This window comes from the organism of the source record quoted next, unplaced genomic scaffold (genome assembly GCF_019419815.1).
Source record: "Pyrus x bretschneideri cultivar Hongxiangsu unplaced genomic scaffold, Pyrus_bretschneideri_v1 Contig59, whole genome shotgun sequence".
NCBI classification, from domain to species: domain Eukaryota; kingdom Viridiplantae; phylum Streptophyta; class Magnoliopsida; order Rosales; family Rosaceae; genus Pyrus; species Pyrus x bretschneideri.
In genome coordinates, this window is record NW_025999797.1 from 1,326,463 (window position 1) to 1,353,394 (window position 26,932).

At 37.3% G+C, this 26,932-nt stretch overlaps 3 protein-coding genes across 3 annotated transcripts; 1 reads left to right on the forward strand and 2 right to left on the reverse strand.

Annotated features, from left to right (window-relative positions):
- Positions 1–471: 471 nt before the first annotated feature.
- On the reverse strand, positions 472–3,583 carry LOC103935139 (probable serine/threonine-protein kinase At1g01540). Its single transcript, XM_009344896.3, has 7 exons — positions 2,766–3,583; positions 2,216–2,320; positions 1,959–2,081; positions 1,687–1,857; positions 1,464–1,593; positions 1,159–1,368; positions 472–957 (listed from the first exon to the last, which is right to left on the reverse strand). The coding sequence occupies exons 1-7, from the start codon at positions 3,386–3,388 to the stop codon at positions 829–831; spliced, it is 1,491 nt and encodes a 496-aa protein (XP_009343171.1). The 5' UTR covers positions 3,389–3,583; the 3' UTR covers positions 472–828.
- Positions 3,584–8,261: 4,678 nt separating this feature from the next.
- Positions 8,262–19,206, forward strand: LOC103935140 (DNA polymerase alpha catalytic subunit). Its single transcript, XM_009344897.2, has 31 exons — positions 8,262–9,468; positions 9,618–9,788; positions 9,901–9,984; positions 10,127–10,201; positions 10,428–10,492; positions 10,667–10,757; positions 10,870–11,043; positions 11,323–11,486; positions 11,612–11,726; positions 12,356–12,535; positions 12,634–12,747; positions 14,019–14,138; positions 14,242–14,550; positions 14,690–14,782; positions 15,004–15,122; positions 15,212–15,284; positions 15,417–15,473; positions 15,589–15,681; positions 16,214–16,336; positions 16,421–16,518; positions 16,606–16,651; positions 16,855–16,968; positions 17,083–17,166; positions 17,295–17,408; positions 17,496–17,585; positions 17,671–17,744; positions 17,877–18,096; positions 18,268–18,321; positions 18,431–18,550; positions 18,648–18,722; positions 18,819–19,206. Exons 1-31 carry the CDS (start codon positions 8,323–8,325, stop codon positions 18,963–18,965), a joined length of 4,602 nt encoding a protein of 1,533 aa, XP_009343172.2. The 5' UTR covers positions 8,262–8,322; the 3' UTR covers positions 18,966–19,206.
- Positions 19,207–20,555: 1,349 nt separating this feature from the next.
- LOC103935141 (nicotinate phosphoribosyltransferase 2) lies at positions 20,556–26,627 on the reverse strand. Its single transcript, XM_048571407.1, has 15 exons — positions 26,257–26,627; positions 26,008–26,155; positions 25,773–25,892; positions 25,513–25,647; positions 25,333–25,394; positions 25,003–25,078; positions 24,370–24,471; positions 23,904–24,020; positions 23,723–23,781; positions 22,916–23,090; positions 22,585–22,719; positions 22,412–22,510; positions 21,170–21,278; positions 20,918–21,030; positions 20,556–20,815 (listed from the first exon to the last, which is right to left on the reverse strand). Exons 1-15 carry the CDS (start codon positions 26,403–26,405, stop codon positions 20,738–20,740), a joined length of 1,677 nt encoding a protein of 558 aa, XP_048427364.1. The 5' UTR covers positions 26,406–26,627; the 3' UTR covers positions 20,556–20,737.
- Positions 26,628–26,932: the final 305 nt, after the last annotated feature.

Consider the following 26,932-nt stretch of genomic DNA (forward strand, 5'->3'; position numbering starts at 1 on the left):
CCAACCTCTCATGAGCTGCAGTGCTATTTATTTGCACACTGTCAAGCTGTCTCGGTTTACGACTACAAGTTTCCCCACTCATAACAAAAGGCATGTTACTGGAGGTGCCAGGGCCACAGTTTGTGATCAAAATCCACCAACTACTTTTAGAATGAATTTCATAGCTAAAAAATCATTTAATTTAGGGCATTCACTTTTTGGGGCTTTTTTCTTTATCAAGTTACTTATAATGTGAACAAAATCAAACAAAAAATGATTGAAAATTTATCATGTTTACATGCACACCTAGGTTTAGCCAAATTGGCTTGAGCAGTACGCTTAATCTCCCACATCGTAATTTAGATGTTAATGTAATTATTTTATCATTTGACAAAAAAATAATAATAATTAAACAAAAATCATACTTGCCTATAAATACATGTAAACTAAATGCCACCAGATGATTCAGGAACCTATAATTTGAATTTAAACTTGATATATAAATAAAATATATATATATAATATTTTATTCAACAATGACAGATTTGAGGAATAGTGTGACTAACAAATTACATTACACACTCATTGCTCAAAGCTTTTCTGAAAAATGGCATTTGCCAAAACATTTGAATCAGCTGTTCTTGTGAAACTATATGGAGCAAAACACAAGCATAGAATCAGAAAACAACGTAGCGTAATACCCTGTGTATGTAAAAGCCGGCAAGCTATTGGATAACTTTGGCACCATTTGCAAAGGCCAGCTACTGAATGAGTGCAAGAACCGTCACCCGCATCAAACAAGTCTGGTAAAATTGGCACTGCTTTTCTCCTCGATCCCTCCATCATGTCTTATCGGACTAATGCAATGCCACTTTCGTACCCACTACTATCACCTGGTTCAGTTACCTGCTTCTCTTTCAGCCCATCCTTCACATCTTCACCATCCAAGCGCTCTGCGTCCCTTCTGGATCTATGATCCTAAAACAAGTGTTCACAACTTGAAAAGTTAGAAAACAGAATTGAAACATCTAGATGAAAGAAGTAACAGCATTAAGGGGACAGATATGATATGTCATTTTACTGCATTGAATGTAACAGTATAACAAGTGCCAAATGAAATCGATGAGAGAAAGTGACAGAGAGACCATTATTCATTTTCACTCAGAAAGGCACACGTACATCTTTAAATGGGGACTCTTCAGCTTCTAGCATATGTACAATATGTCCCAATTTTGGCCGCTTCAGTGCATTTGGGTCCACACACCGTAAAGCTACAAGAAGAACCCGCTTCAATGCCCTGGAAGCAGGCTTCTCGGGTAACTTGGGATCCAATACTGCCTCTGCATTCCTGTCAGCAACCATCTTCTTAAGCCAATCCACTAAGTTCACCTGATAATCTCACATTTGTTAAAACAAAATCAAAGGAAACTCACGAAAGAAAGAAAACCGGAAGCCATTAGAAAGGTTATCTTAAGGATTCAGACCTCTTCTGGAGGCCGGCTATAATCAACTGGATTCCTCCCCGATAGTATCTCCATGATAAGAATCCCAAAACTATACACATCACTTCTCTCATTCAACATGCCCGTACTCGCGTACTCGGGAGCTACATAGCTTCAAAAGGCAGAAATAGATTATTATCGATCAACGCAAGAAAATGCAAGCGCATAAACACATACATATAAGCACATGGAGGGTCCACCATACCCAAATGTTCCCATGACACGTGTTGTAATGTAGCTTATCTCAGAACCAATGAGCTTGGCAAGGCCAAAGTCTGACACCTTGGCATTCCAATGCTTGTCAAGTAAAATGTTGCTCGATTTTATATCACGGTGAATAACCTTGGGTTCCAGTCCTTCATGAAGGTATGTTAACCTACAAGATTAAATCAGTTATGATGAAAGCCACCGATGAAGTCGGGGAAACAAGAAAGATCAATAGCATATGTGAATTCTAAATTGATCTGCATTTTGTACCCTTTTGCGGTTTTTAGTATGATATTCATTCGGATCTCCCAAGTAAGCGGACTGCAAGGCCCAACATCCCCATGAAGCCACTGTTCTAGGTTCCCATTGTTGACATACTCATACACAAGCATCCTATCAACATAAATGCAGTTAAAAAGATAGAGTTGATATTCTATCGCTATGGACTTAATAAACTATAATTACAAGATTAAAAGCTACAATTGAGATAATGAAGCTAGAGAGTAATGAGGCAAAAAACAGAGTACCTATGAGCTCCTTCAGCACAGAAGCCAAGCAATCTTACTAAATTCTTATGTCGAACTCGTCCGATTGCCTCCACTTCAACCTTGAACTCCCTCTCAGCTTGCCCCCTTTCAATTAACCCAATTTCTAATCCATTAATTCAATCACAAAAGCTCACTTTATCACAGTCATCAGTCAATTAGTACAACACAAATTCTAACAAAATTGACTAAACGCAAACTCTTACAAAACTACATAACCAAACACACAATAAGCCTCGCATTATATACGAACTTAGGGCCGATTTGCGATTACTTCTCTGGAAAGCACTTTTGCTCGTACGCGTTTATGCTAGAAGTACATTTATTACAAACACATTCAAATCTTTATGAAAAATCCAAGCGCTTCCCCAAAAACACTTGAAGTGCTTGAAGTGAAGTGCTTTCTAAAGACGCAAGCATGTGCTTCTCTAGAACGCTTTGACGAGCCCGAAACAATCACATAAGATATCATAAACAGGCCCTTAATCCCCCACAAAATACTAGAAAACAAAAGAATTGACTTCAAAAGCACCTGTTGTTAAGCAAGTTCTTGACAGCAACGTGAGTTTTATCCTCCAAAATACCATGGTAAACAATCCCATATCCTCCTTCCCCGATAACGTTGTCATCCACAAACCCATTTGTCGCAACCTCGAGCTCTCTAAGAGTGTACCAGTGTCCCCACCCCAAGTGAGAAACTTCGGGTCCCACCATCCCCGCCTGCTCAACCCCGCGCGCCTCCCCGCTTCCATGCGAAGAAGAAGACCCGATTGGGTAAGTAATCCGGTGGTCCTTCCCAATCTCAATGTGCACTTTCTGGTACCCAATTGGGTTCTCTTCCTCTGTCGGCTTCAGCAAGTGTTGCCTCTCGATTCTGGGAACTGGGTCGGGCTCCGCGCGCGAGTAAGCTTGGGTTTGTGTCCGGACATGGTCGACCCGGATCTCCTGGATCTCTTTGGAGACGATTGGGATTGTGGGTTTTGCTAAAGTTTTGTTCTTGGAACGCTTGGCGGCGAACCAGAGAGAAATGAGGACGAGGAGGAGCACGAAGGCGACGCCGACGCAGACCCCAACAACAATCCAAAGACGGAGGCCGAAGATTGAGGTCTGCTCGGAAAGCTGGTCGCTCAGGTGCTCGGCTTTTACATCCGACATTTAGAATTTTGGTGCCTTTCTCACAAGTGCTTCTGTGAATAAGCTGTGAGAAGGGACAGAGAGAGTGGAGGAGGGAAGAGGAATACTTATGGCAGCTGGCGTGATGGGACTTTTTGGAATCGGCCGTGTCTGTCTACAAGTAGAGTGAGAGAGTAGAGTTGCTGCTGCTGCTTTCGAGTGAAAACGTAATTACGCGCGGGTTGGGTTTGGCAGTTGGTTGGGGAGCTTCTCAAATGCATTCAATGAGCAAAAATAGTAACTCCACTAGGAAGTTTATTGCTTTAAGTTAAGCCCCAATTAAACGGCACGTCTAGTTTCTAAATTGGGTAATTTAGATTAAAATATGAGCAATGTTTTGATACTCAAAGTCGAGTTGGAACTTCTATTAAAAAAATTGTCTAATTCATAAAAAATTGTTCTTATAATCGGAACCGTCTTTAAAAATCATCTCTGCAAAAAAATGAATTGAAAATAAGGTTATTAAGTAGATCAAATGTAGCACGTAGATAGACAGTCCATTTGCTCTTGGACAATGTGATCGACTAAATGACTTTAGTTTTAATTGATTTTCTGCAAACATGATCTTTATAGAGTGATTTATTATATGAACAGTTTTGATCATAAATATTACGGTCTATGAATCGGAAACGAAGAGTTTTGGGTTGAAACTCCTACTCATCATTTGGGTAGCCAAGTATTATTCTTAAAAGAATATTATGTTTGTGTATGTAACATATTCTTCATGTGACCGTTAAGGGTAAAAATTTATATGTTATGTTAAAGAAAATAGGGTTAGCCTATTAGTGAATATGGGTAGGGTGACGAACTTTAAAGTAACAAAATAACTTTTGAAGAGGTTGTTAACGCTCAAATCTTGTGAGGCTAACAAATACCATTTTGGTCATGTAGTCATCCTTTGGTCTGCTTAGAATTGAAATGATAAGAAGTGAACAAAATTTAAATAGTTCGCCTCTCAAAACTAGACTACACCCACTGAGTCACCATATATATTACACTCAATATAATCTATTCTTTTTTCTCTGTGTATTTGTTCGACCCCTTCTAAGGAGTACTTGTCCTCCTTATATAGGCCCTCAATGAGTCCCCAGTTCTTAGGCTCGAGTCTTCAACTGCCTTTGCATTTAATGCACCGAATACGTAGACAGGATCTACTAGTTGTCCTTTAGTTCTTTAGTTGGCACATGGTAACAAAATGATGTTAGTTCAGGTCCATTTGCCTATTTTCTTGGGACAACGCGTACCAAGCACCTTGCTTGGCACGAAGGTTGGTGGGAATCCATACCCCGATTGCTTAATATGTCAGCCTTTACATCCTTTCATGGGCTTGTATTCTCTCTGATAGTTGTCACGTGGCCTGGAGTTGATGTCCGAGTAAGCATGTCCCTGTGTCCCTGAGACTTTGTGCTATAAAGTTGTCAATACACCAAAATTGATGTCATCAGTCAGAAAGTACTTTATGAGGATGCGATCGGCTTTGTTATTGACAAGCGAACCAGGCCGCTGAGCGGTCATCTGAAGCACTTGAGATAATTATGTTGAGTCTTGGTCTTTCTTCCTTTGGGCCTTTCTTTCTTTGGCATATGTTTCTTTGGGCCTTCATTTATTTGGGCCCATGTTCCTTTGGGCTTCTAGGGGTCAAAAAGAACGTTGCGTCAACAAAGATTTTTTTTGGAAACTTTAATGAAAAGCTCCCGGTACTGTTTACTTTAACGAAAAATCACATTTTTACACTAAAAATTTAATCATGATACTATTCACTTTACCCCTTTATTTTGTTATTTTCGTTAAAACTCAAAGTTTTCAAGTCATTTTCATTAGTTTTCCGAATTTTTAAAGATGAGCTTGAGTGACAACGTTTAAAGTAGCATTAAAGTGTCATATAGGTTAGTAAATGACACTTATAAAACAATTGTTAATTCCCATAGATATGCTCTAAGTAAGCTAATTGTCAACCTTGTTATTTTATATTTTATTATTTACTTTTATATACAAGTGATATTGAGGAAGGACTTAAATATAGGATCTTAGGTACATGAATACTCTTGAACACCTTAAGTTATAAGCCATTTGATTGAAGGACTCAAGTACTATAACTGGTTGTATTAGATAATTTTCCTTTAATTCAAGTTTATTTTCTAGCAAACATAAATAAACCCCTTCACTCTTGTTCTCATGATCATTCCGAAATTTGAAGAGGGTCAAAGTTCGTACTCCCTATTAATAAAAGGGGTACGTAAAGAATTGGTTAAAGGGGGTTTGTTCAGAGTTGGGGAAAAAGATATACAAACATTGATAACTTTTTTATCAGAGAAAGGAGAGGATATGAGTCATAGTCTTGTAAGTTTGAAGATAAAGCACTCTACTAATAACAAGACAAGACTTGTAAGCTTGACTATAGATACTATACTAATAACTTTAAGGTGCAGTATGCCGAAATATTGAGTGTGATATCAACAATAAGGAATCAAACTTCTATGGTAGGTTGGAAAATGTGAGCGATATGAAAGCGATTTTTATTTTTTTTTAGTTTAACATATTGAATTCATAAGTGTGATATTTATACAATAAATAACAAGAGAGAGAAAATAGAAAATCAATGTAGAATGCTTAAGTTGCGGTGCCTGATTCTTATATAGACATCACACACACCTAACCATTGTGGTATATTTAAGTCTAATAATCATACGTGTTGATAAGTTAGTGGCTTCCCTTTGTAAGAAAGATATATAATGAACAATTTCACAAATCATTGAATTCTCCATTGATAAATTTTCAAGTGAGTTAGCACCTAAAAATACATAGGGTTCAAAGCATGACCAATGTGATGGAGCAAAATGAAGTAAAATGTCATACATTGCTCACTAGGACAAAACGCCCAACGAGAATGCACAGCCAATCTCTAATTTGGGAAGAAATTCTGGGAAAATTGGTTGTTAATAATTCTACAACATCAAGAACTGAAATAAAAAACTAATTTAAAAAATACAAGAAAAAGTCACACTTCAAGATTTTGAATTTAAAAAAAATGTCCTTAAACTAAAATTGGAACTCAGCAACTTTTTTTTTTTTGAACAAACAATATTATCTACAGTAAGGGGATGAGGGAGTGGGCTACGCCTCACATTGGACTAGTCTTAATAATGTGGTTCAAATTCGCCTTTAGAGAGAATCGAACCTAAGACTTCTCACTTACAAGTGAAGATGAATACCACTACATCATAATACTAAGTAGCTAGAACTCGGCATTTTGATGATACGATGAGAGTCCCTAAGACTCGAACCGTCTATAATAACTCTTTGAGCTAGTTTCTCGGGTGATCCACCCCCTTATGCTAAGTTTTGTGAGAGACTTTTTATTAATTTTCTATATTTTGTTTGATGTGATACATGGATGAGGACGGTTCAGTTTGGGAACGGAAATGCGATATCCATTCCATAACCACGAATATTAACCATATCCATAACCGTAATTAACTATCGGGAATTGTTCATAACCATACCCATGGGATAATGAATTGTCCATCGGTTAACAATTATATCAATCTTCGTCAATGAAAAAAATTTACTCATTCAACACTTCAACTTACACATTATATTTTAATAAAAACTAAATAAATCATTAAATATCCACATCAAAATCATCAAAAACATAACAATACTTTATAGAGGTGTTGATGTAAGTTTCTTTGTGTTGTTTGCTTTGCTTTCATCTTTCTGAATCTTTGTATAAGCTACTTTGTTGTTGAGTTTTGATTCAATTTTCAGTTGTCTCCCTTGTCATTTGAACCTCTTTTGATTATTGATGTAGATAGCATTGTCTTTCTTTCATCGCCCAAAGTGTTTGTAATCGAACATCGGATATCATTTGAACTTGTCGTTGATTCAGTTTGTTTGAATCATGGTGTTTGTGCTTACTGAGCTTTGAAGCTCAATTTTTTCCCTTCATTTCCAAATAAGTTTGGATGAGAAGTTGACATGTTTTGGATGTATTGAAGAGCTATTGAAGATTTTGGTTCATTTGGCATACATTAGATGTTTTTGTAAATGTTTGAAAACACCGTGTACATTTATTTTTATTTATTTTATTTTACTTTTTACCTTTGTTCTGGATTTTGGAACCTTTGTAGTTCACTCGAGGTTTGTTTGTAAGAAATGTTAACGAATTTGCTTATATTTCAGTTTGGAAAATTTGGAAGTAGTCACTTTTTGTTCTTTAAAGTAATGTGAAGTGTCACATACTCGAGTTTAGTTTGGATCCTAGTGGCACATGACATTGGAATGTGGATTAGGGAGGGTGAGCTTATGTGGGAGGCTATTATTGTGGTGTTAGATTTAAGGGAAAAATTAGTTATGTGCCACTATATAGGTTCAAATTATATAACTGGTTTGGTATTTTAAGTGGCAAAACGAAGAACAAACCGCTTCACTAAATATATTGTTTAATCGCTATCATGGGATCTTAGTTTTGACATGCGATGTGTAAGTTTATCTCCACGTAACATAATATTATTAGATCGTGACGTTATATAATAGCGAATTCGTTTTATGCAAGTTGATCACCATTTGCAAATGCTAGATTAATATCGCTTATCAAGAGAGTAAAAAAAAAAAGCAATTAGCTACAATAAATATATTATTATTTCGTTGTAAAAGTTATCAGTGTTTATTGGCGTCATTGTATCAACATTGTATGGCCGATATATGATAAATATTGTTGTAACTGAAAAAAAAAAAAAAAAAAAAAAAAAAAAATATTTCCAAATACCATCCCGCCATTTCCCTCCGAAAAAAATGCCTTCCCGCGCAAACCACAAAATGCTGGCGGGTTTATTTAGTTGATTAAAAAAGGAACTCCAAAACCCTACTCTACACCCACAGCCACTGACACTTGCACAGACATCCACACACAATCAATGGCGGACGACGAACAAGCGACGGTGGCCACCAGCAGGCGGCGGAGTCGAGGACCAGAGGCGTCGGCCCGTGCCGGAGCCCTCGAACGCCTCAAAGCTCTTCGCCATGGTGGCCGCCGATCTGAAGCTGGTGGGTTCCAAATCAAGATGGAGGACCGAATCTATGACACTGTCGGAGACGACGAGTACGACGCAATCGTCGCCAAACGACGGGAAGAGGTCCGAGGCTTCATCGTCGACGACAACGGCCTAGGTTACTGCGATGAGGGCGAGGAAGAAGACTGGACTCGTGCCGGTCCGTCATCGGATGAATCGGACGGTGGCGATAGGCCCAAGAGGAAGAAAGTCGAAAAAAAGGAAAAGGAAAAGGACAAAGAGCCTCGGCCCAGAAAGCCCAGTTCGTCGCTCACTGCCGCGGCGGCGATGATGGGGAAGCAGAGGCTCTCGTCGATGTTCACGTCGTCGGTTTTTGGGAAAAATAGAGATAATGAGAGGGGGAGAGGATTGAATTGTGATAGTATTGTGGATGATGTGATTGCGGAGTTCGCACCAGATGAGGATGACAGAGAGAAGCGGAGGAGGGGGCAATCAAACAAGATTTTGGTCCCGAATTTGAGTGTTAAGAGTGAAATTGGGTTTGATAGGGGTGTTAATTTAGCAAGGAACGTTGAATTGGATAGAGTTGTGGCAAATAATAGTGATTCTTTGGTGGGTTCTGTGCAGATTAATGAAGGGTTTGAAGAAAATGAGGCCAAGAAGGAGGTGGGTTTAGAAGTCGGTGATCCCCCAATTGAGCAAAGCCATGATTTTTCAGAGGGTGGAGGGGCAATTGAGGAGAAAAATGTGGATTTTGTTGAGGAAAAAGTGGAACCTATGAAGAAAAAGGAAGAGGTTTTCACTTTGAATGCAAAGATTAAGGAAGATAACAAGGACCCGGCATTGAGTGCTATGGCGGGATGGAAGGCGGTGAGGACTGGAGGTGATGGGAATATTGGTGGTGGTGTTGTGGAGGCCAATAGCGGCTCAAATAGCGAAGAGATTTCGCAATGTGATTTGGAAGAAGATGGTTCACTGCCGTTTTACATGATTGATGCTTATGAAGAGTTCTATGGTGCTAATGTGGGCAAGCTTTATCTGTTTGGGAAGGTAAATATGTAAATAGTTTGATGTAATATAAATTCTGTTTGGTTAGTAACAAATGAAAGTTTGTAATCTGTTTCATTTCTGAAGTGTAGTTCTTATCTTGCATGTTTGATCATGTTGCACTACTTCATTGTTAAGTTTTGGTGATATAGGTCAAAGCAGGAAGCACATACCAGAGTTGTTGTGTGGTTTTAGAGAACATGCAGAGATGTGTATACGCAATTCCAAAGAGTTCTGTATTTCACAGTGATGAAATCATGAAGCTTGAAAAGGATGCCGAAGAGTCGAGGATTTCATCCAGAGAATTCCGTACAAAGCTGCATGTAGGTGTTTGCTTTTCAACAGGCGTGAACATACTTACATGTAGTTCTTGTTGTTGGATTAGCATTTATTTTTCTTTGCTGCTGTTCATGCTTTTGTTTTTCCTGTTATCAGGATATGGCTTCGGGTTTAAAGAGCGACATAGCAAAGAAGTTGTTGGATCTCAATATATCAGCTTTTAGCATGGCACCGGTTAAGGTTTGCAGTTACAATCACAGAGATATTTCCAACTGTGAATTAATTAAATTATAAACCAATGAAGTTTGTTGAGTCTTCACGAAGCTTTCCTGTTATTTGTTCCACTTTGTTGCTCATTCAGTGTATTGTGAACATATCACAGAGGAGCTATGCATTTGAGCGATCTGACATACCTGCAGGAGAGAATTATGTACTTAAGATCAATTATCCATTCAAGGTATAACGCTCAACCTGTAATTAAACCAGTTTATACTTTATAGAAATAAAGTACACCTTCAGTTTGCATATTAACTATGTTACTTCTTTCTAGTAAATATTTGGAGTTTCCTAGGTTTTTGTTCTTTGCAGTTGCATGCTGTGATACAGTGATGGTTAATGACTTGATGATTTAGTATCAAATTTCATTTGATTCCATTTTTATGAGTACTGATTGCATGTCGCAGGATCCCCCACTTCCAGCAGATCTTGAAGGAGAAACATTCCTTGCCCTTCTCGGAACACATACCAGGTACAAGATTTAGAGCAGGTCCTCAAGTTTGATGTCTGATCTATAACTCTCAAATGCTTCTTTGTGTTTTGTTCCTGGATTTTCCTAGTGGTAAGAATGGAGCTATAGCTTATGTTACTTTAAAGCTCTTTTCTTTATTGAATAAGAGAAAACCTAACATATCATAACCTACAGCGCTTTGGAGCTTTTTCTTGTTAAAAGGAAGATAAAAGGCCCTTCTTGGTTATCAGTTTCAGGTTCAGAGTTTCGTCCAGTTTCACAACGGGTGAGATCTCCAAGTCTGGACATCTGTTATCATTTTAGCCATGATTATGAACTTCGTATTTTACTTTGCTTTCAGGTTCATCTGTTATAACTTTGGTTATTCTATCATACAGGTAAGTTGGTGCAAATTGGAGGTGGTTGTTAAATCTGCAAAAGACATACAGGTCTCAAATTGCCCAAAGAAAACTGCAGAGGCTCCCCCAGTGGTTGTTACTGCAATAAGTTTGAAAACTATTAATTTTGATGAAATTGTCTCTGCATCTGTTATCTGCTGTCACAAGGCCAAGGTTTGTCCTACAATCTTTTTAGCACTGCTAGTTTTAGTTTTGTTTTTTCTGTGACTTTTGATGCATCTTGTTAGGATGCACAATTATCTAAGCCTACTGACTAACATGAAAGGAAAATTTCTCATCTAACTGTGATGTTTATAAATTTCATCCATTTGTTCCAGTCCTACAGTCAATATAGTTGAAGTTATACATTCATATGCTATAGCTTCTGAAATCTGTTGCTAAAGTACACTGAAATGTTCCATTATCCTTATATTGTGCCCTTTGGTGTTTCAGATTGACACTCCTGTGTTAGCATCGGAGTGGACGAAACCTGGCATGCTGAGCCATTTTACTGTTGTCCGTAAACTTGATGGAGGCATATTTCCAATGGGCTTCACTAAGGAGGCTACAGAAAAGAATTCTAAAGCTGGATCAAATGTTTTAAGCATCGAAAGCACGTGGGGTTTACTGGCATATCTAATTCTCAATCAATCCTTTTCTTTGCTCTTTATAGAATAATAACTATTCTGTTAAAAACTGTATTTTAAATTCACTGGTATTGAAACTGAACTTTGTTTTGCAGTGAAAGGGCTTTACTAAACCGTTTGATGATTGAATTACACAAGTTGGATAGTGATGTTCTTGTTGGACACAATATATCTGGGTTTGACCTGGATGTCCTTCTCCGCAGAGCTAAGGTTGGAATACTTTTGCCTTCCTTTTACGTTAAAAGTTGATTGTATCTATCCTTGTTATGTTTATTCCAATGAGTTGTAAGCAAGATAACAAGCATGAAGTGGTGAAATCATTCTACTATTTGTGATTGATAAGGTCATCCTTTTCATAAAATATTTGCATCTAGAGGCAAACTGGATGAAATACAGACTGCTGACCAGATGCAGTTTGTAATCGGTTACATGATGTTTTGGTGCAATATAACTTCTCTTTTACATAAAAAAGACTAAAAAGCTTGGCATGTTGTTTTAAAGACTTGTTTCAAGTTTCAATTCTGAATAAAAACATCATTCTCCAAATGCAGCTTTCTATGGCTGTGTCATTCCATTGCAAATTTCATGACCTTCCGTCGTTTCAAATGCCTGTTTCTTGTCATGCAATTCTTCTCTTTCTGCTCATCATGATTTTTCCAAATGCAAATGATTTGACCATTGTTTGTAAATTCTATGTATTATTGGTAACACTACTTCCCAAAAATGAAAAAAAGCTAAATTTATCACAATGGTGTCATATTTTGTGCATTATTTGTAATTTCGTACACTTAATGAGCTACCATTTCCCATGTATATTTAAGGATGTTCAATATTTGTAGGTTTGTAAGGTGCCAAACTCCATGTGGTCCAAAATAGGCCGCCTTAAGCGTTCTGGGATGCCTAACCTTGCAAAAGGAAGCTCCATTTTTGGGTCTGGAGCAAGTCTAGGGATCTTGTCCTGCATTTCTGGTCGCCTTTTGTGTGATACATACTTGTGTTCCCGTGACTTATTAAGGGAGGTAAGTACTTGTGTTTGGGATTATATGCTCGGTATTGCTGATTAGGTTTAGGTTCTCAGCAATCAGCATCTCATGTATGCAATGTTTTGGTTTATCAGGTTAGCTATTCTTTGACACAACTTGCAAAGACTCAGCTAAATAAAGACCGAAAGGAGATCATGCCACATGATATTCCTAGAATGTTCCAGAAATCAGAATTTCTAATGGAACTGGTAGGTTCTCATGCTTACATTATAAACTCTATTTGGATTTTAGAGTAGTTTTAACTGTTCTGTTAGTTTACGCTAGATTACTAGGGCTGTCATTATAGCCTCTACCTTATGCACCACCTCTTATCATATGCATACAAGGTTAGGTGAAAAGGCTGTACTAACCCAAAATCTATTTTTCTTACACCTCTCTGATATGATTTTCTTCACACTTGTCTCCTGTTATAGAGATATATGGTCCCTGAACTTTAGTCCAATTGGAGCTTTGGTCAATGAATTAAAATTTTGTGAGTCTTGGCCTCTGAACTTCTTATAATGTGAAGCAATGGTTCTTTTGGCTAACTCAGTTAGAACTTCCATCCTCTTTTTGTCCCTTTAAAATCCTTTATTTTGGATTAAAGTTCTTAGGGAGTTTCCTAGAAGGACCGCTGCTTGAATTTACAACAAGTTTAGGGACCAATAGTCATGGATTTTTACCAAAGCTCCAATTGGGACAAAGTTCAGGGACCATTGCTCCAATTTTCTCCCTGTTAAAAAGCTCAATTTTCCTGTCTTCTTTGACAACAAAATCATATAGTTTAGGGACCAATGGTCATGGATTTTTACCAAAGCTCCAATTGGGACAAAGCTCAGGGACCATTGCTCCAATTTTCTCCCTGTTAAAAGGCTCAATTTTCCTGTCTTCTTGACAACAAAATCATATAGTTATTTTATTATTAGGAGAAGATTAGTGTTATCAGAGATTTGGTATGCAAGTGAGGCAATTTAATGTTTAATGCAACCAATAATATCAATAAGTTATGGGTAGTGTTATCCACACATCCATTTTACTTCTCACACACCCTCTCAATTTTTGGCCGTCGGATTGATGAATTGAAGATCAATGGCCAAAAATTAACAAGGGTATGTAGGAGGTAAAAATAAGTGTGTGAATAGCACTTTCCTAATTATAGTGTATGTACTAGAAAACTGTGTTAGGAGAGTTCATATTGCATGTTAGTTGGTCCCTTTGTTCAGAAAATGGCTGACAATTCATGGCTCTGAAAGTCTCTGATTGTTATCTACTGAGAATTCAGTGGACCAATATGCTTACCAACCAATTATGTCAGCCTCTTGCTAATAAAACCATGATTCTTGTTCACTTTTCTTGACACCTTGTAACTTTATAGAACTAAATTAACAGTGAAAGGGGTTAAATTTCCTGCTATAACTCTGAAATTATTATTTGGTGTGTTTGCACATGTGTTATTCTAATACCTTTTTCAAGTATTCAGATTGAATATGGTGAGACCGATGCATGGCTGTCTATGGAACTCATGTTTCATTTGAGCGTTCTTCCCCTCACACGTCAGCTGACAAAGATAAGCGGTAATCTGTGGGGAAAAACCCTACAAGTGAGTCCTACGATGTTTTTTTTTCCAATTATGATTTCAAATTCTGATTTGGACATGGTCTAAAAAGTATAGGTGGTCTAAATCTAATCTATGCACTTTTCAGGGTGCTAGGGCACAAAGAGTAGAATATCTTTTACTGCATGCCTTCCATGCAAAGAAGTATATTGTTCCAGACAAGATTCCTCATCTGAAGGAAACAAATTCGGCAAAGCGTAAAACAGATAATGGTGTTGATGATAAAAATGTTGATGAGGTGGATGTAAATTTTGATAATGAGGCAAAGAAGGATCATGGGAAAGGCAAGAAAGGTCCTGCCTATGCAGGTGGATTGGTATTGGAGCCAAAAAGAGGGTTATATGACAAGTATATATTACTTCTGGACTTCAACAGTCTTTATCCGTCTATTATTCAGGTAAGCAATATAACTTCTGGACTTCACATACTCCCATCGCCAACATGCCTACTTTCAATTTGTTTCTTCTCCCTGATGTAAAGTGAGGGAAAATCTTTTACATATTTTTTTTAATATTCATACCGATTCAATTTTACAGGAATACAATATCTGTTTCACAACAGTGGAAAGATCTTCAGAAGGATTGGCTCCTCGTTTGCCATCTAGTAAAAAAATTGGGCTTCTACCTGAGGTATAATATCATCTTCAGTACAGAATTCTTTGTTTACTCATCCTGTGCATTTTCGCTCAAACAGATTGTCTACATTTTCGCTCAAACAGATTGTCTCCTGATGATATAACTATCTGTTATAACATGGAGTTGTAGGCCTCATAATTTTGTTTCCATTTTCTCGTTCTCAAGAAAGTATGTGCTGTGCATGTATATAATATGCTTTTTGCACTACTTTGCAGTTGTTAAAAGATCTAGTTGAAAGGAGGAGAAATGTAAAGAAATGGATGAAGACTGCATCTGGTCTCAAGATCCAGCAACTTGACATTCAGCAGCAAGCTCTAAAGCTGACTGCAAATAGGTTTGTTTCGCCCTTTTAGGCCTGTTTATTTTTTGTTGTCACATCAAATGTATTTTATATATATGATGTGAATATGGTTGGTATTGCAGTATGTATGGATGCTTGGGGTTTCCAAATTCGAGATTTTATGCAAAGCCACTGGCTGAACTTATAACACTGCAAGTAAGAGAAATATGTGATGTTTAGTCTGCATTGTAACTACAGGGGATTGTTCACATCTAATATATAAATATTATTACTTTTACACCAAATGCTTTCATTCAGTACTGAGCAAGTCCCATAATTTTTGTGCAGGGGAGAGAGATTTTGCAAAGTACCGTTGATCTTGTTCAGAACAATTTGAACCTAGAGGTCATTTCTTGTACCTCATAATAGCAGTGATTAATATAGCTTCCAATATCCACATATGACTGAGATCTCAACTGACTGGTTAAGAAGGATGTGCCACTATTATTTTATCTTGCAGGTAATCTACGGTGATACTGATTCAATCATGATTTATAGTGGACTGGATGATATTGCAAAAGCAAAAGCAATTGCACGGAAAGTCATCCAAGAGGTGAGGTTCTAACCATGATAGAGTGCTATCTGAATATGATGTGGTCAGTAAACTTTCCATTTCAAACCCTTATCCTGTACGGAAAGTCATTCAAGAGGTGAAGTCCTAACCATGATAGAGTGCTATCTGAACATGATGTGTCAGTAAACTTTCCATTTCAAACCCTTATCCTGTATGTTTAGTGTTCTTGCTCCTAAAACTATTTTCATAACAGATTCAAATGGTGCCTCTTGATTTGTGATGAAAGTTCCATGCTTTTACAATCTCTGGAGAAGTCCAAAGATCTAGTTAAAGAGATTAAAATCCACTACATTAATTTATACATAATGTTTCCGCAGTAAATAACCTCCATAGTTTCCATAACTATTTTTTAGACAATGCAAAGAGCATTTTTTTTTAACGGAAAAGTAGACACTTCAGCTCCACCTTTGCAGTATCTGTCACAATATTATATGTATTCTAGTTCGCCTATCTATTTATACTAAGCTTATGTGCGTATGAGGGGTGATTCCTCTATCTATATGCATCATAGGTTAACAAGAAGTATAGGTGTTTGGAAATTGATCTTGATGGGTTGTACAAGAGAATGCTGCTTCTTAAGAAAAAGAAATATGCAGCTGTGAAGGTGCAATTCAAGAATGAGATGCCCTATGAGGTAATATAAAAAATGATCAAACTTTCAATTTCAGTTAAAACTTTCCTGGGAGACGATGACAATTATATATTTTTTTGGGTGCAGGTTATTGAGCGTAAGGGTCTTGATATGGTTCGACGGGACTGGAGCTTACTTTCAAAGGAACTGGGAGATTTCTGTCTAAGTAAAATTTTATCAGGAGGGTATGCTGTGTTATAGCTCTTTTCTATTTGATATTGTCAGTTTGACTTGTGCAAAGGTTACTGATCAGTCACTTTTGTGGTTCACAGGTCATGCGAGGATGTTGTTGAATCAATTCATGACGCTCTGATGAAGGTGAGGTGGTCCTTTTCATGTTTTGCATGTTGAACTCATTGTGGGTGTTTTCTTTGTTGATTTTCCCTTGGAGAAAATAGCCATTATAAATTAATTCTTCGTAGATTCATTTCCTATTATGTTTTTTTTTTTGGGTCAAATCATTTCTTATTATGTGGCCATATGATTAAATGACTGAATTGTTGTATTACAATTTTGAACAGGTGCAAGAGGAGATGAGAAACGGACAAGTAGCACTTGAAAAATATGTCATCACCAAGTCATTGACTAAACCACCTGAAGCGTACCCAGATGCCAAAAACCAACCACATGTTCAGGTGAGTTCAAGTAGCGTATTTTCTGTTCACCATTAGTTCATCTGGTCCCATGTAATGTACTCGATGTGTTTATTTCATTTTTCTGTTGCATTGATGCTTCTGTAATAATCCTAGGTGGCATTAAGATTAAAGCAAAGTGGTTATTCTGCTGGTTGTTCTGCTGGCGATACAGTCCCTTATATCATTTGCTGTGAGCAGGTTTGTGATGCAGTAGAATGTGTATTATATCGAATGAATATTTAGTGAACACTGAGACCTGTTTTAACATTAAAGTGGTGATGTTAATCATGTTTAGCCTCTTGCTTTCCTTCCCATTCCTTGAACAGGGGACTAGTATAAGTAATTCAACAGGGATTGCTCAACGTGCTAGACATCCGGATGAATTAAAACGAGAAGATGGAAAATGGATGGTTGACATTGATTACTACTTGTCCCAGCAGGTTCTTTATCCAACTTATTTGCTCTATGTATTGTCATTTAGGTAGTACATTGTGCTGTTTGATTGATGACTTAATTCCATTGTGCAGATTCATCCTGTGGTATCACGTCTTTGTGCTTCGATTCAGGGTACCAGCCCCGGACGCTTGGCTGATTGTTTAGGACTTGACTCTTCTAAGGTAAAAATCATTCCTCCTAGGCATTTTCTGGAGCTGATTGATAGGATTCCTCCCTCTAATGTATTTTTGAAATTGGAAATTTTAGTTCAAAGGTAACTCAAGTGAAGCTGTTAGAGATGATCCTTCCAGCTTGTCCCTTCTTCTTGATGATGAAGAGAGGTAACCTTGTCTGGTTTCTCAGATCTTTCATAGTGTCCACTGGTTCCTAAACTCTAATATATTTTAAATTGGAATGAACACGATGAAAGATTTCTCTGGAAATGATAGATGTATTCATGTGATGTATTGCAGATTTTGCAGTTGTGAGCCTTTGATCTTGGCATGTCCTAGCTGCTCCAATACTTTTAGTTGTCCAACTATCTTGAATTCCATTTCCAAGTCAATTACCGAAAAGCAAAGTAAGTCACAAGCCGAGGAATCTACCAGCGATTTTTGGCATACACTACGCTGTTCAAAATGCCCAGGGGAAGGAGACATGGGCAGAATGTCTCCTGTAATGATAGCCAACCAGGTATATAGACTAACTCATCCCTTTTTTCACAGTGCCACTATAATTATCCGTCAAGGCAACTGTTAATCTGGAGAGATTTGGGGTCTGAAAAAGTGCTTATGGTTTTCAATACCAAATTGTCGTCGAGCATCTAATGAACATACTCCTTCCGATACTGTATTTGTCTTTCAGGTGAAAAGGCAAGCAGACAGTTTTGTTTCAACGTACTATAAGGGCTTTATGACGGTAAATTTTCCTCTTGCAGATTATTTTGGGGAACCACACGGGTGCAATGATTTTATTTTATTTTTGTTGTAATTCAAACTAAATCTCAATCTCCTGACTTTACTTTCAGTGTGACGACGAATCTTGCCAATACAACACACGAAGTCTCAACCTCCGGCTTGTTGGTGATGCTGAGAGAGGAACAGTTTGTCCGGACTATCCTCGCTGCAACGGACGTCTTGTAAGAAAGGTTTGCATAAAAAACTCGTTGAAAAGAAAAAGAAAAACGCTTTCTTGTACTGTTTTCGTGTAGCTAACGATTTTGGCTGTTAACGCGCCTTCACCAGTACACGGAAGCAGATCTTTACAAGCAGCTCTCCTTTTTCTGCCACATCTTGGATACAGAACGCTGCATAGAAAAGGTGATCAACTTTTCTTAACCAGGACATCAACTCTTGGTGTGAGCTTGTATTTTTAGGCAAGTAATTATTAATCTTTTGCTCCAATTGGATTTGCAGATGGAGGCTAGCACTAGACTGCCGGTAGAGATGGAGTTGGCCAAAGTTCGGCCAATCGCGGATTTGGCTGCTTCAGCAGTTCAAAGGATTCGGGACCGTTGTGCCTATGGATGGATACAGCTGCAAGACCTTTGTGTTACAGTTTAAATCTTTAAAGTTTTGCAGACCGCAGGGTTAAAGTTGATTTGATAAGCAACCTATAAAACTCTTTTAGTCATTCATGTGTATGTTTATAGGTTGCTCATCAGCAATGTTGATGTGCAATTACTAAGCAGCAATGTGTTTTAAGCAATCTCTCGGAAAGTTATATAGGTTGATAGTATATTGAGTATTTATGCTTTGTACTAGTATAATCATGGCAGTTGGTGCTTCCCTGCTTTACAATTTCTACATCGGCTTGAAAGAGATACGTTAATACTCATTGCCAAATTTTTATACACCATTTCTACTTAATTACAATACGAATTTGTCAAGTCAATACAGCTTTTCGTAATCTCTATATCATTTTTTAATCAAGAGCTAATCTTGTTTAATCCTTCTCTATTTTCAACAAATAATTCAATAAGTAATTGTTTATTGTGATTGAATAAATCATAGCAAAATCAAGTGACAGTAACAAAAATAGTACATAATCAAGTGACAGCACAAAAGGGTTCATCAACACCCACAAGTCAAAGAAAGCAGTGGAGCTACAGACATTGGACGATTTTTCAGATCTGAAAATTCCAGCGGGGCAACCGCCAAATAGCAAGGGTCCGACGGCTATGGCAATTTCAGGTTAGGGTTTCTAGGAGGGAAAGGGGCGAGAGCGTTTCTAATATTTAATGGCAACGGTTTAATTTGGGGACGAAAATGTTATATCTATCCCCATAACTACGAAAACTAATCATATACACAACTGCAAATTAACCGTCGGGTATTATCCATAACCATACCCACACGGTAACGGATTCCCAATCTGTTAACGGTTACATCCATCTTCGTCAATAAAAAATATATATTCATTCAATTGATGCATAATAATTTAGTAAATATTAATTTCGTCATTATATATATGATGTATAAAATGATTTAATGAATGGATCTTGTGAAGCATAAAAATTAAAGCTAAACGTTGATAATGTTGGTTTGATCTTTGATATCTTCCACAAGTACCCTTGAATTCTCATAGATTTTGATTCATATTAAAACTTTTGTACTTTTCCACAAAATGCAACTTACACAATCAATTTTTGTAGTCTCAAGGTAATGGATTCCGTGAATAATAAATAAATAAATATATATATATATAATTTTTTAATACTTTAATATTATATATAATATATATTATTTGGTTCGGATTTGGTTATGGATACCGATTGACAATTTCTATAACCATATCCAAAATCATAACAGAATAATAATCACGGTTTTTCTCCATACTCAAAATATATCCAAATTTTCATACCCAAATCCAATCCATTCGAGCGGTTATCCACGACTATCGGGTTTAACGGTTAGAATTGCCATCCCTAGGTATTTTAGAGTCGCCCAGAGTCCTGAGTATCTTCTACTCAATGGCACCATAGAATTTTTGCAGCTTTGCTGCCACAAGTGATGGAGATGGGAAAAAACAGTTCACGTCCGTTCCAATCATGTGGCTCAGTGCGAACAGCAATTTTCCTCTTCAAAAATTCTTATTCCAAAATCTTATTAAAAATGAATGATGCATCGCATTGTCGAAAAACAACATGCGGGTAAGGAAGCAACAATTATTCTATTAACAAGTAAAATAGTAAATTACCGTTCCACAAATGAGCTAAATTATGTATTCCGACAATGTTGTATATGCTTTTGACTACTTAAGGGAACTACTTCAATCGTCACTTGCGCTGAAAAACGTATACCGCTTCATGTGTACACCTTTTGCTATCACAAACTCACTGCAACTCCCCAACAGGTGCTTCGTTGAGCCACAAGAAATGAATGAAGTCGTACAATTCCGCACTCACACTAACCTGCTCAGCGTAAAAATAGTTAAGTTAAAAGTGGAGTCACTGAAAAATGAGAACAATTTCAAAAAAGATGTATCAGTATCAGTTGATTCGGTTCATTCATACCTTGTACGGCGTTGGGTTTAGTCTCCTCATGTGGTCGGGACGCATTTTCTTGAGTTGTGTAATGCAGCGCTCCCTAATGTCCTTTAATGGTGGCAGATCTTCTCTTGCTCCACCTTCAATGAACAGAAATCCGGGGTTAGACATTACATACATCAATATTACGAAAATAAAAAAGGGACGGTAGTGTGCTCAAAACTATATGTTCGGATGATGTTCTATTTCCAAATGTTATCAAATATCCTGAAAGTCTACCTGGGCTGCCAGGCCAGAAACATTTCATAAGTTCTTCAACGCGCTGTGGCACCACATATGCTCTCTTTGATTCATTAAAAGGGTGACGACATAGAATTCTTTCTCCCACCTGCATGTTGAAATATAATTATGAGAAATTTCTGATTCATCATTCTAGTGATCATCACATGGAGTGAACTCTTTACTTGTATAGAATCCAAAGAAGCAAGCAAAAGATATACACTCAAATAATAAGCCTTATGGATACGAAGAATTAAATACGTCTCATTAGATGTTCTGAAATATTACTCTCTTTCATTTATATCTGTGTGTGTGTTTCTCTTCGGATTAGGGACTTTGAGGCACCGACGCTCCTATTTGTGGGTGTGGAACTCACATAAGTGCAGAGTTAAGCTTCATCATTTGGTTTTTTGCTTTGTTTGTCTACCTCTTGGGGAAATAAATTAATAAATCCTGCCCATCTTGACAACTTATCATGCAGCATTATGAGTTTCATGCACTCCATTATTATTCCAACAATAAAAGAGACACCACATTTTCAGTACTTGCTTTCCGAGTCTCTGATGTAACTAAAATTCATAGATTGACATGATAATAAAAATCTACTCCTAGCCAGTGTTCAAAAAGCCTCGCCTAGGCGCTAGGCGGTTGGCCACCGCCACGACTAATCCTTAGGCATTTAAAAAATAAGAAAGAGCGCCTAGGCAGCCAGCCTGGACTCGCCTAGACCCGCCTAGGCACCCGCGTAGACTGCCTAGGTTGTGAAAATAGTTAACTTCCATATTGAATTTTATTTTTCAATAAATTGTATGAGACTTGTTGGATACTTGGATGAACACTAATTATATGCTTGTTCCCAATGTTTTTAATGTATCCTAGTGCATTATAATTTATATGTCATTCTATTTGGAATATTATGAATTTATGTATCCCAATACAATTATGCATTTTTGTAATTATAAGTACAAATTTATTTATGTTATTAATAAATTTAATTAAATTTTAAAAAAGCCTAGGCTCCTGCCTAGACGTCTAGATGCTAGGACCCTATGCACTGCCGACTAGCGCCTCGCGCTTTTTAGAACCTTGCTCCTAGCTTGCAAGCTCTTTGGAATAGCTAACCCAAATTATGAAAAATGTTTCCGTTTGCACTCTGATATATGAATGATAAGGATAACATTTACTAAAAAATTTGAGAACATATGTGGTGTAATGAATGCATAGACCAAGTTGACAAGGTACCTTTGGAGGTGGTTCATTTTCCCCTGTCATTATATCTACCAGGGGATAACCTTCTTTCCCATACAGTCTGTAACTCCGCTTTTTACAAGGAATGGAGACCTAAAATGAGGTTTGAAAAAAATTAGAATCTAAACGAGAGTGGTACAGGAAATTTGTTAGAAGTATGATCAAACCTTCGTAACATCTTCAGAAAGTTTTATTCGAGGCTGATTATTTATCTCAACAAGCTTGAAAACGCACCCTAAAGCAGCTTGAGCGTAGCAAGTAACTACATAGGTTCCAATTCCAAATGAGTCAACCTCATGACCCTACAAAAGATACAGATTAATCTAATTAAGAAATTAGGTTCCAACAAAATGTATTTAGTCCTATGGTTCTAAATCGCCGTATTAAAAGATAAACAACTTAAAGGTAGACATATCAACACTATATAAAACCAGCACTCAAATGCCTCTGTACAGTTCTTAAGCCACAGCATAATCCCCATAACTTCAGAATCATTACCTGTTTGTTTAAAGCATCCAAAGTTTCCTCGTTCAGATCATTACTAGCTGTAATATTGGTCTTTCCAAACCAAGGTACTCCAAATTCTTTCTCAATGGTGCAGAAAATCTTCCGAGCCTCGCATGACAAATACGCTAGGTCACCTGAATCCAACCTAATTCCGGCTGCTTTGTACCTGGACATAGCATCATCGAACTCATCAAGAGAGCTACAAATGTACTTCGTTGATTGCCTAAAGACACCAAACTAATTAAGTCAAGGGTCGTGAAGCTGCCTGCACATTGCACAAATTAATATGGATGTCGCACTGGTAAAAAAAATTGCAAAGACAAGGTTAATGTAATAGTTCCTGGAGTAGAGGCAACTTTGTGGAGAAAATTTTCAGTGTGCAATATTTTATTTAAAAAGTAACCTGCAAAACAGCAACCTTTTTTATGAAACAGCATCAAAATAAGCCTGCAACAGTGGTGTAAACCGGCCCATGTCTTTCTTCAATAAAGCAACCAAAACACCCCCCCAAAAGTAGGGTTCATGATTAAGAGGTCAAATGCCTACAACCTTAAAGTTTGAGCACTAATATTGGCTTCAACCCCTTAAAAAGAAATGCATTACCATACGAACTGCTTTTGAGCCTACATTATAAACCATAGTCATCATTATCAACCTTATTGGTGTTGCCATAGTTTTTCCATTTGAAACCAATAGAGGATACCTATTTTTGTAAATCCATTCCAGATTGCACAATACTAAAATCATCAACTGGATAAAAAAGATTAAAAATGCTGCACGAAAATCTTTCGAACATACCCTAAATCATTGAGTGCTAAAGCAACGGCACAATAGTTAGGGATTCCACTCCTCATAACCTGGTAAATAAATGAAAGGCATGTTGCTAAAGATTCACTTTATTTAAAGAGACAATAAAGTATACGTGGGCCGAAACCACATCATTAAACATTATGAAGTAAGCTGCATAATGTTTACTTACATCATATGTGTCTACAAGAGCTAGAAAGTTATTAGGGAATGCCAATGCATATGATGTGAATGCTGCTAGCTCACTTTGATTGGTCTCGCCAAAAGTTCCATTTAATGATTTTGACCACTGCAAAGAACATGGTAAGCGTTGTCAAGGTCTGAGTGAACTGATCTCAGATCCTATTATGATATCAAAACAAAATTCGAGATTAAATGTGTAAAACAGCTGACGAAGGCAGAAGGGGATATGAATATGCAAAACTTTGTGAAAGTAAGACAGATTGCTTACACCCACAGACAGATATTTGATGAAACTGAAAGGGTTTAGTAGTTCAACCAAAGTTCAATGGCTATGAACTTATACGCCATCATGCACAAATTTTTATAACTTAAGTAGAATGGAAAGAACACACAATTGAGAAGCATCGAAATTAAAAAAAGCATATGAATTTTATGTGAAGAACAAAATCAAACACCTGAATCTTGCTTAACCAAGTCTGAACCAGGCTAACAAAATCCTCACAAGTACTCTGGCCATCACTGCTATGAAGTGATTTATCAATAATCTCATCAGGACTCTGTAAATGATTAAATAAATTAGAAACAGTAGCTTCACATGCAAAGGCATGCAAATCATGATGAAGGCAATATAATGCTCATAGCATTTAGTGTTTCAATGTCATGGAACAAGAATAGACACTAAACTCAATCTAGTAATTTCCTTTATCACGTTTGTAATTTACGAAGGATTCATAAGATATCATGTTTGTAATTTCCCTTATCAGATGAAAATCAATAACATTACGGCCGTGAAACTTTATCTCATATTTAATGAATAAACAGAATAGCTTTAGCGCTCAACTAATGTCACGCTAAATACAAGAAATGGGTCTCAAACATTGAAAAACCTACCCAATAATATAAATATAGTGGTATTTTAATAGGTAATAGACTTACTAGTTTCTAGTTTACCTCTGATGATGTAATTGTAGATATGAACTAAAATGTTTTCTACAACCTATTCGGGGTTATGCAGAATAGATCCCAAGTCTTTATGCATTTGAAGTTGTACTTTCCAAATTCCCAAAAAGGATGAAAGAGTTGCGTACCATAAATGAGCTGACAAAAGCATGAGAATGGGTTCCACGAAGTGGTATCCCGAATAACTTCCCAGCTGCAACATTACTGTCAAATATAACATAGAGATAAAAGGAAGTTATTCCATATCATTACTCAGAACGACAAAAGGCCGCTGATTTTAAGTCAAATGAAATGAGATTCTTCCAGTTGTCCAATATCAGAAATGTGTGAATATGATTATATGACATATATAGAGAAGTAAAATGCTTTAGAAAACGCAAAATATAATCCAAAAGAATTGTTAAAAAACAAAAATCACAATACTAATATGCCGCAGCTGAGTTTTCAATAGGCACTACCTTGTTGCATGAAATCCTCCCAGGTAACAGTACCTTGATGCCCCTATTCCCCCATCAGGTCCCTATATATCAAAACAAAGACATTTTTTTACAAAGATAATCCGTCCACAGAACTTCGGAACAACAAATCCAAAATGTGAAAAACCTAAACTTGTCACAGTCCAAGCATGTTCCAGATACCTGAGCCCGTCGAAGCCCAAACTCAAGTAGGTTCTTTGATTCTCCAGCAACAAAACGATGCCTTGCAGCATTCGTAGTAACTAAAGATGCATAATTAACAAGATTCAAGAACGGAGTTTCGAGCAATTGAACCACCTGCAACAATAAAACAAACGTAAATCAAAACACACAGCAAAACAACTAGAATGACTGACAACAACAACAATTAACCACAACAGTTTAAAGAAAGCCGAAAACAAAACTAGATTAACGGTTCTCACCGCAATTGGCCCTTCAACTCGAATCAAGGGAACCTTTGGAAAAACAACTGTACCCTCAGGAATGGCATACACTTTAACTCCTGAACAATCAACTCCTCTAAGATAGTCATAGAATCCATCCTACAGTTCACCATTGCAATTCGATTATTCGGGCTTTTGATACACATGCAAAATCACAATTTCAAACTACAGAATGCAGTAAAATTTACAGGTGAAAGTTTCAGAAATAATTTACCTCGCACGAAGAAGACAATGATTCGCGGACGAAGCCGATATCATCCTCAGTTAATTTGAAATTGGCAATGAATCTGATGCATTCTTCCAAACCGGCAAAGATTGTGTATTCGCCGCCGAAGGGGTTCTTCCGGAAATACAAATCAAACCTGTAACGGAAATAAATGTAAAACTCTGTTTGGTTGCCGGTAAAGTTTAGAATTTTCCCGGGAAACAAACGGAGTGGAAAGCAGAGAGAGAGAAGACTGACACAGCTTGTTCGTTGTGCTTGCCGGCTTTCCAGTAAGCGTAGGCCATGGTGAACTGGTAGAGATCCGTGAGCAGGGGGGTGACCATTGGATTGGTGGGGGGCGCAATGACCCGACCCGAATCAATCGGGCCGTTCGAATTCGCCGCCATTCGTATATTGGTTGGTTCTTGCTTCTGCTTCTGGTAAGATATATATGTATGTATATATATGTCTACAGAGAGAAGCTAGAGAGAGGAGGGAGAGACCGCTATAATCGAGGAAGAAGGCGTTTTCTCGTACAATTCATCGAAACGCAGGAGACAGAGGAGAGACAGAGAAACAAGGGATGCGCAGCTGACGTGTCGCTGGTTTTGTCAAACATCTTCGTAGACCAACCATATAGACTTGTCCATGGTGCATTTTGTTAACCACATTTTTTGTTTTTTTGTTTTAAAAAGAACGGTATTTTCTACGGGTTGGAGACTGGGTTAAGCTTTACAACGAGCATAATAATTTAGTTCAAATTCTTTTGTGTTTTTTTCTTCAAATAATAGATTTTGTTAGATTAGCCACTAACAGGACTTGAACCCAAGCTTTCATGCAATGACTCAACATCTTTCCATTATTATAGTAAAGATCATTTATAATTTAGTTCAAATTCAACTTTGACGTTAATCGAAGGTAAAAACTCTCACTT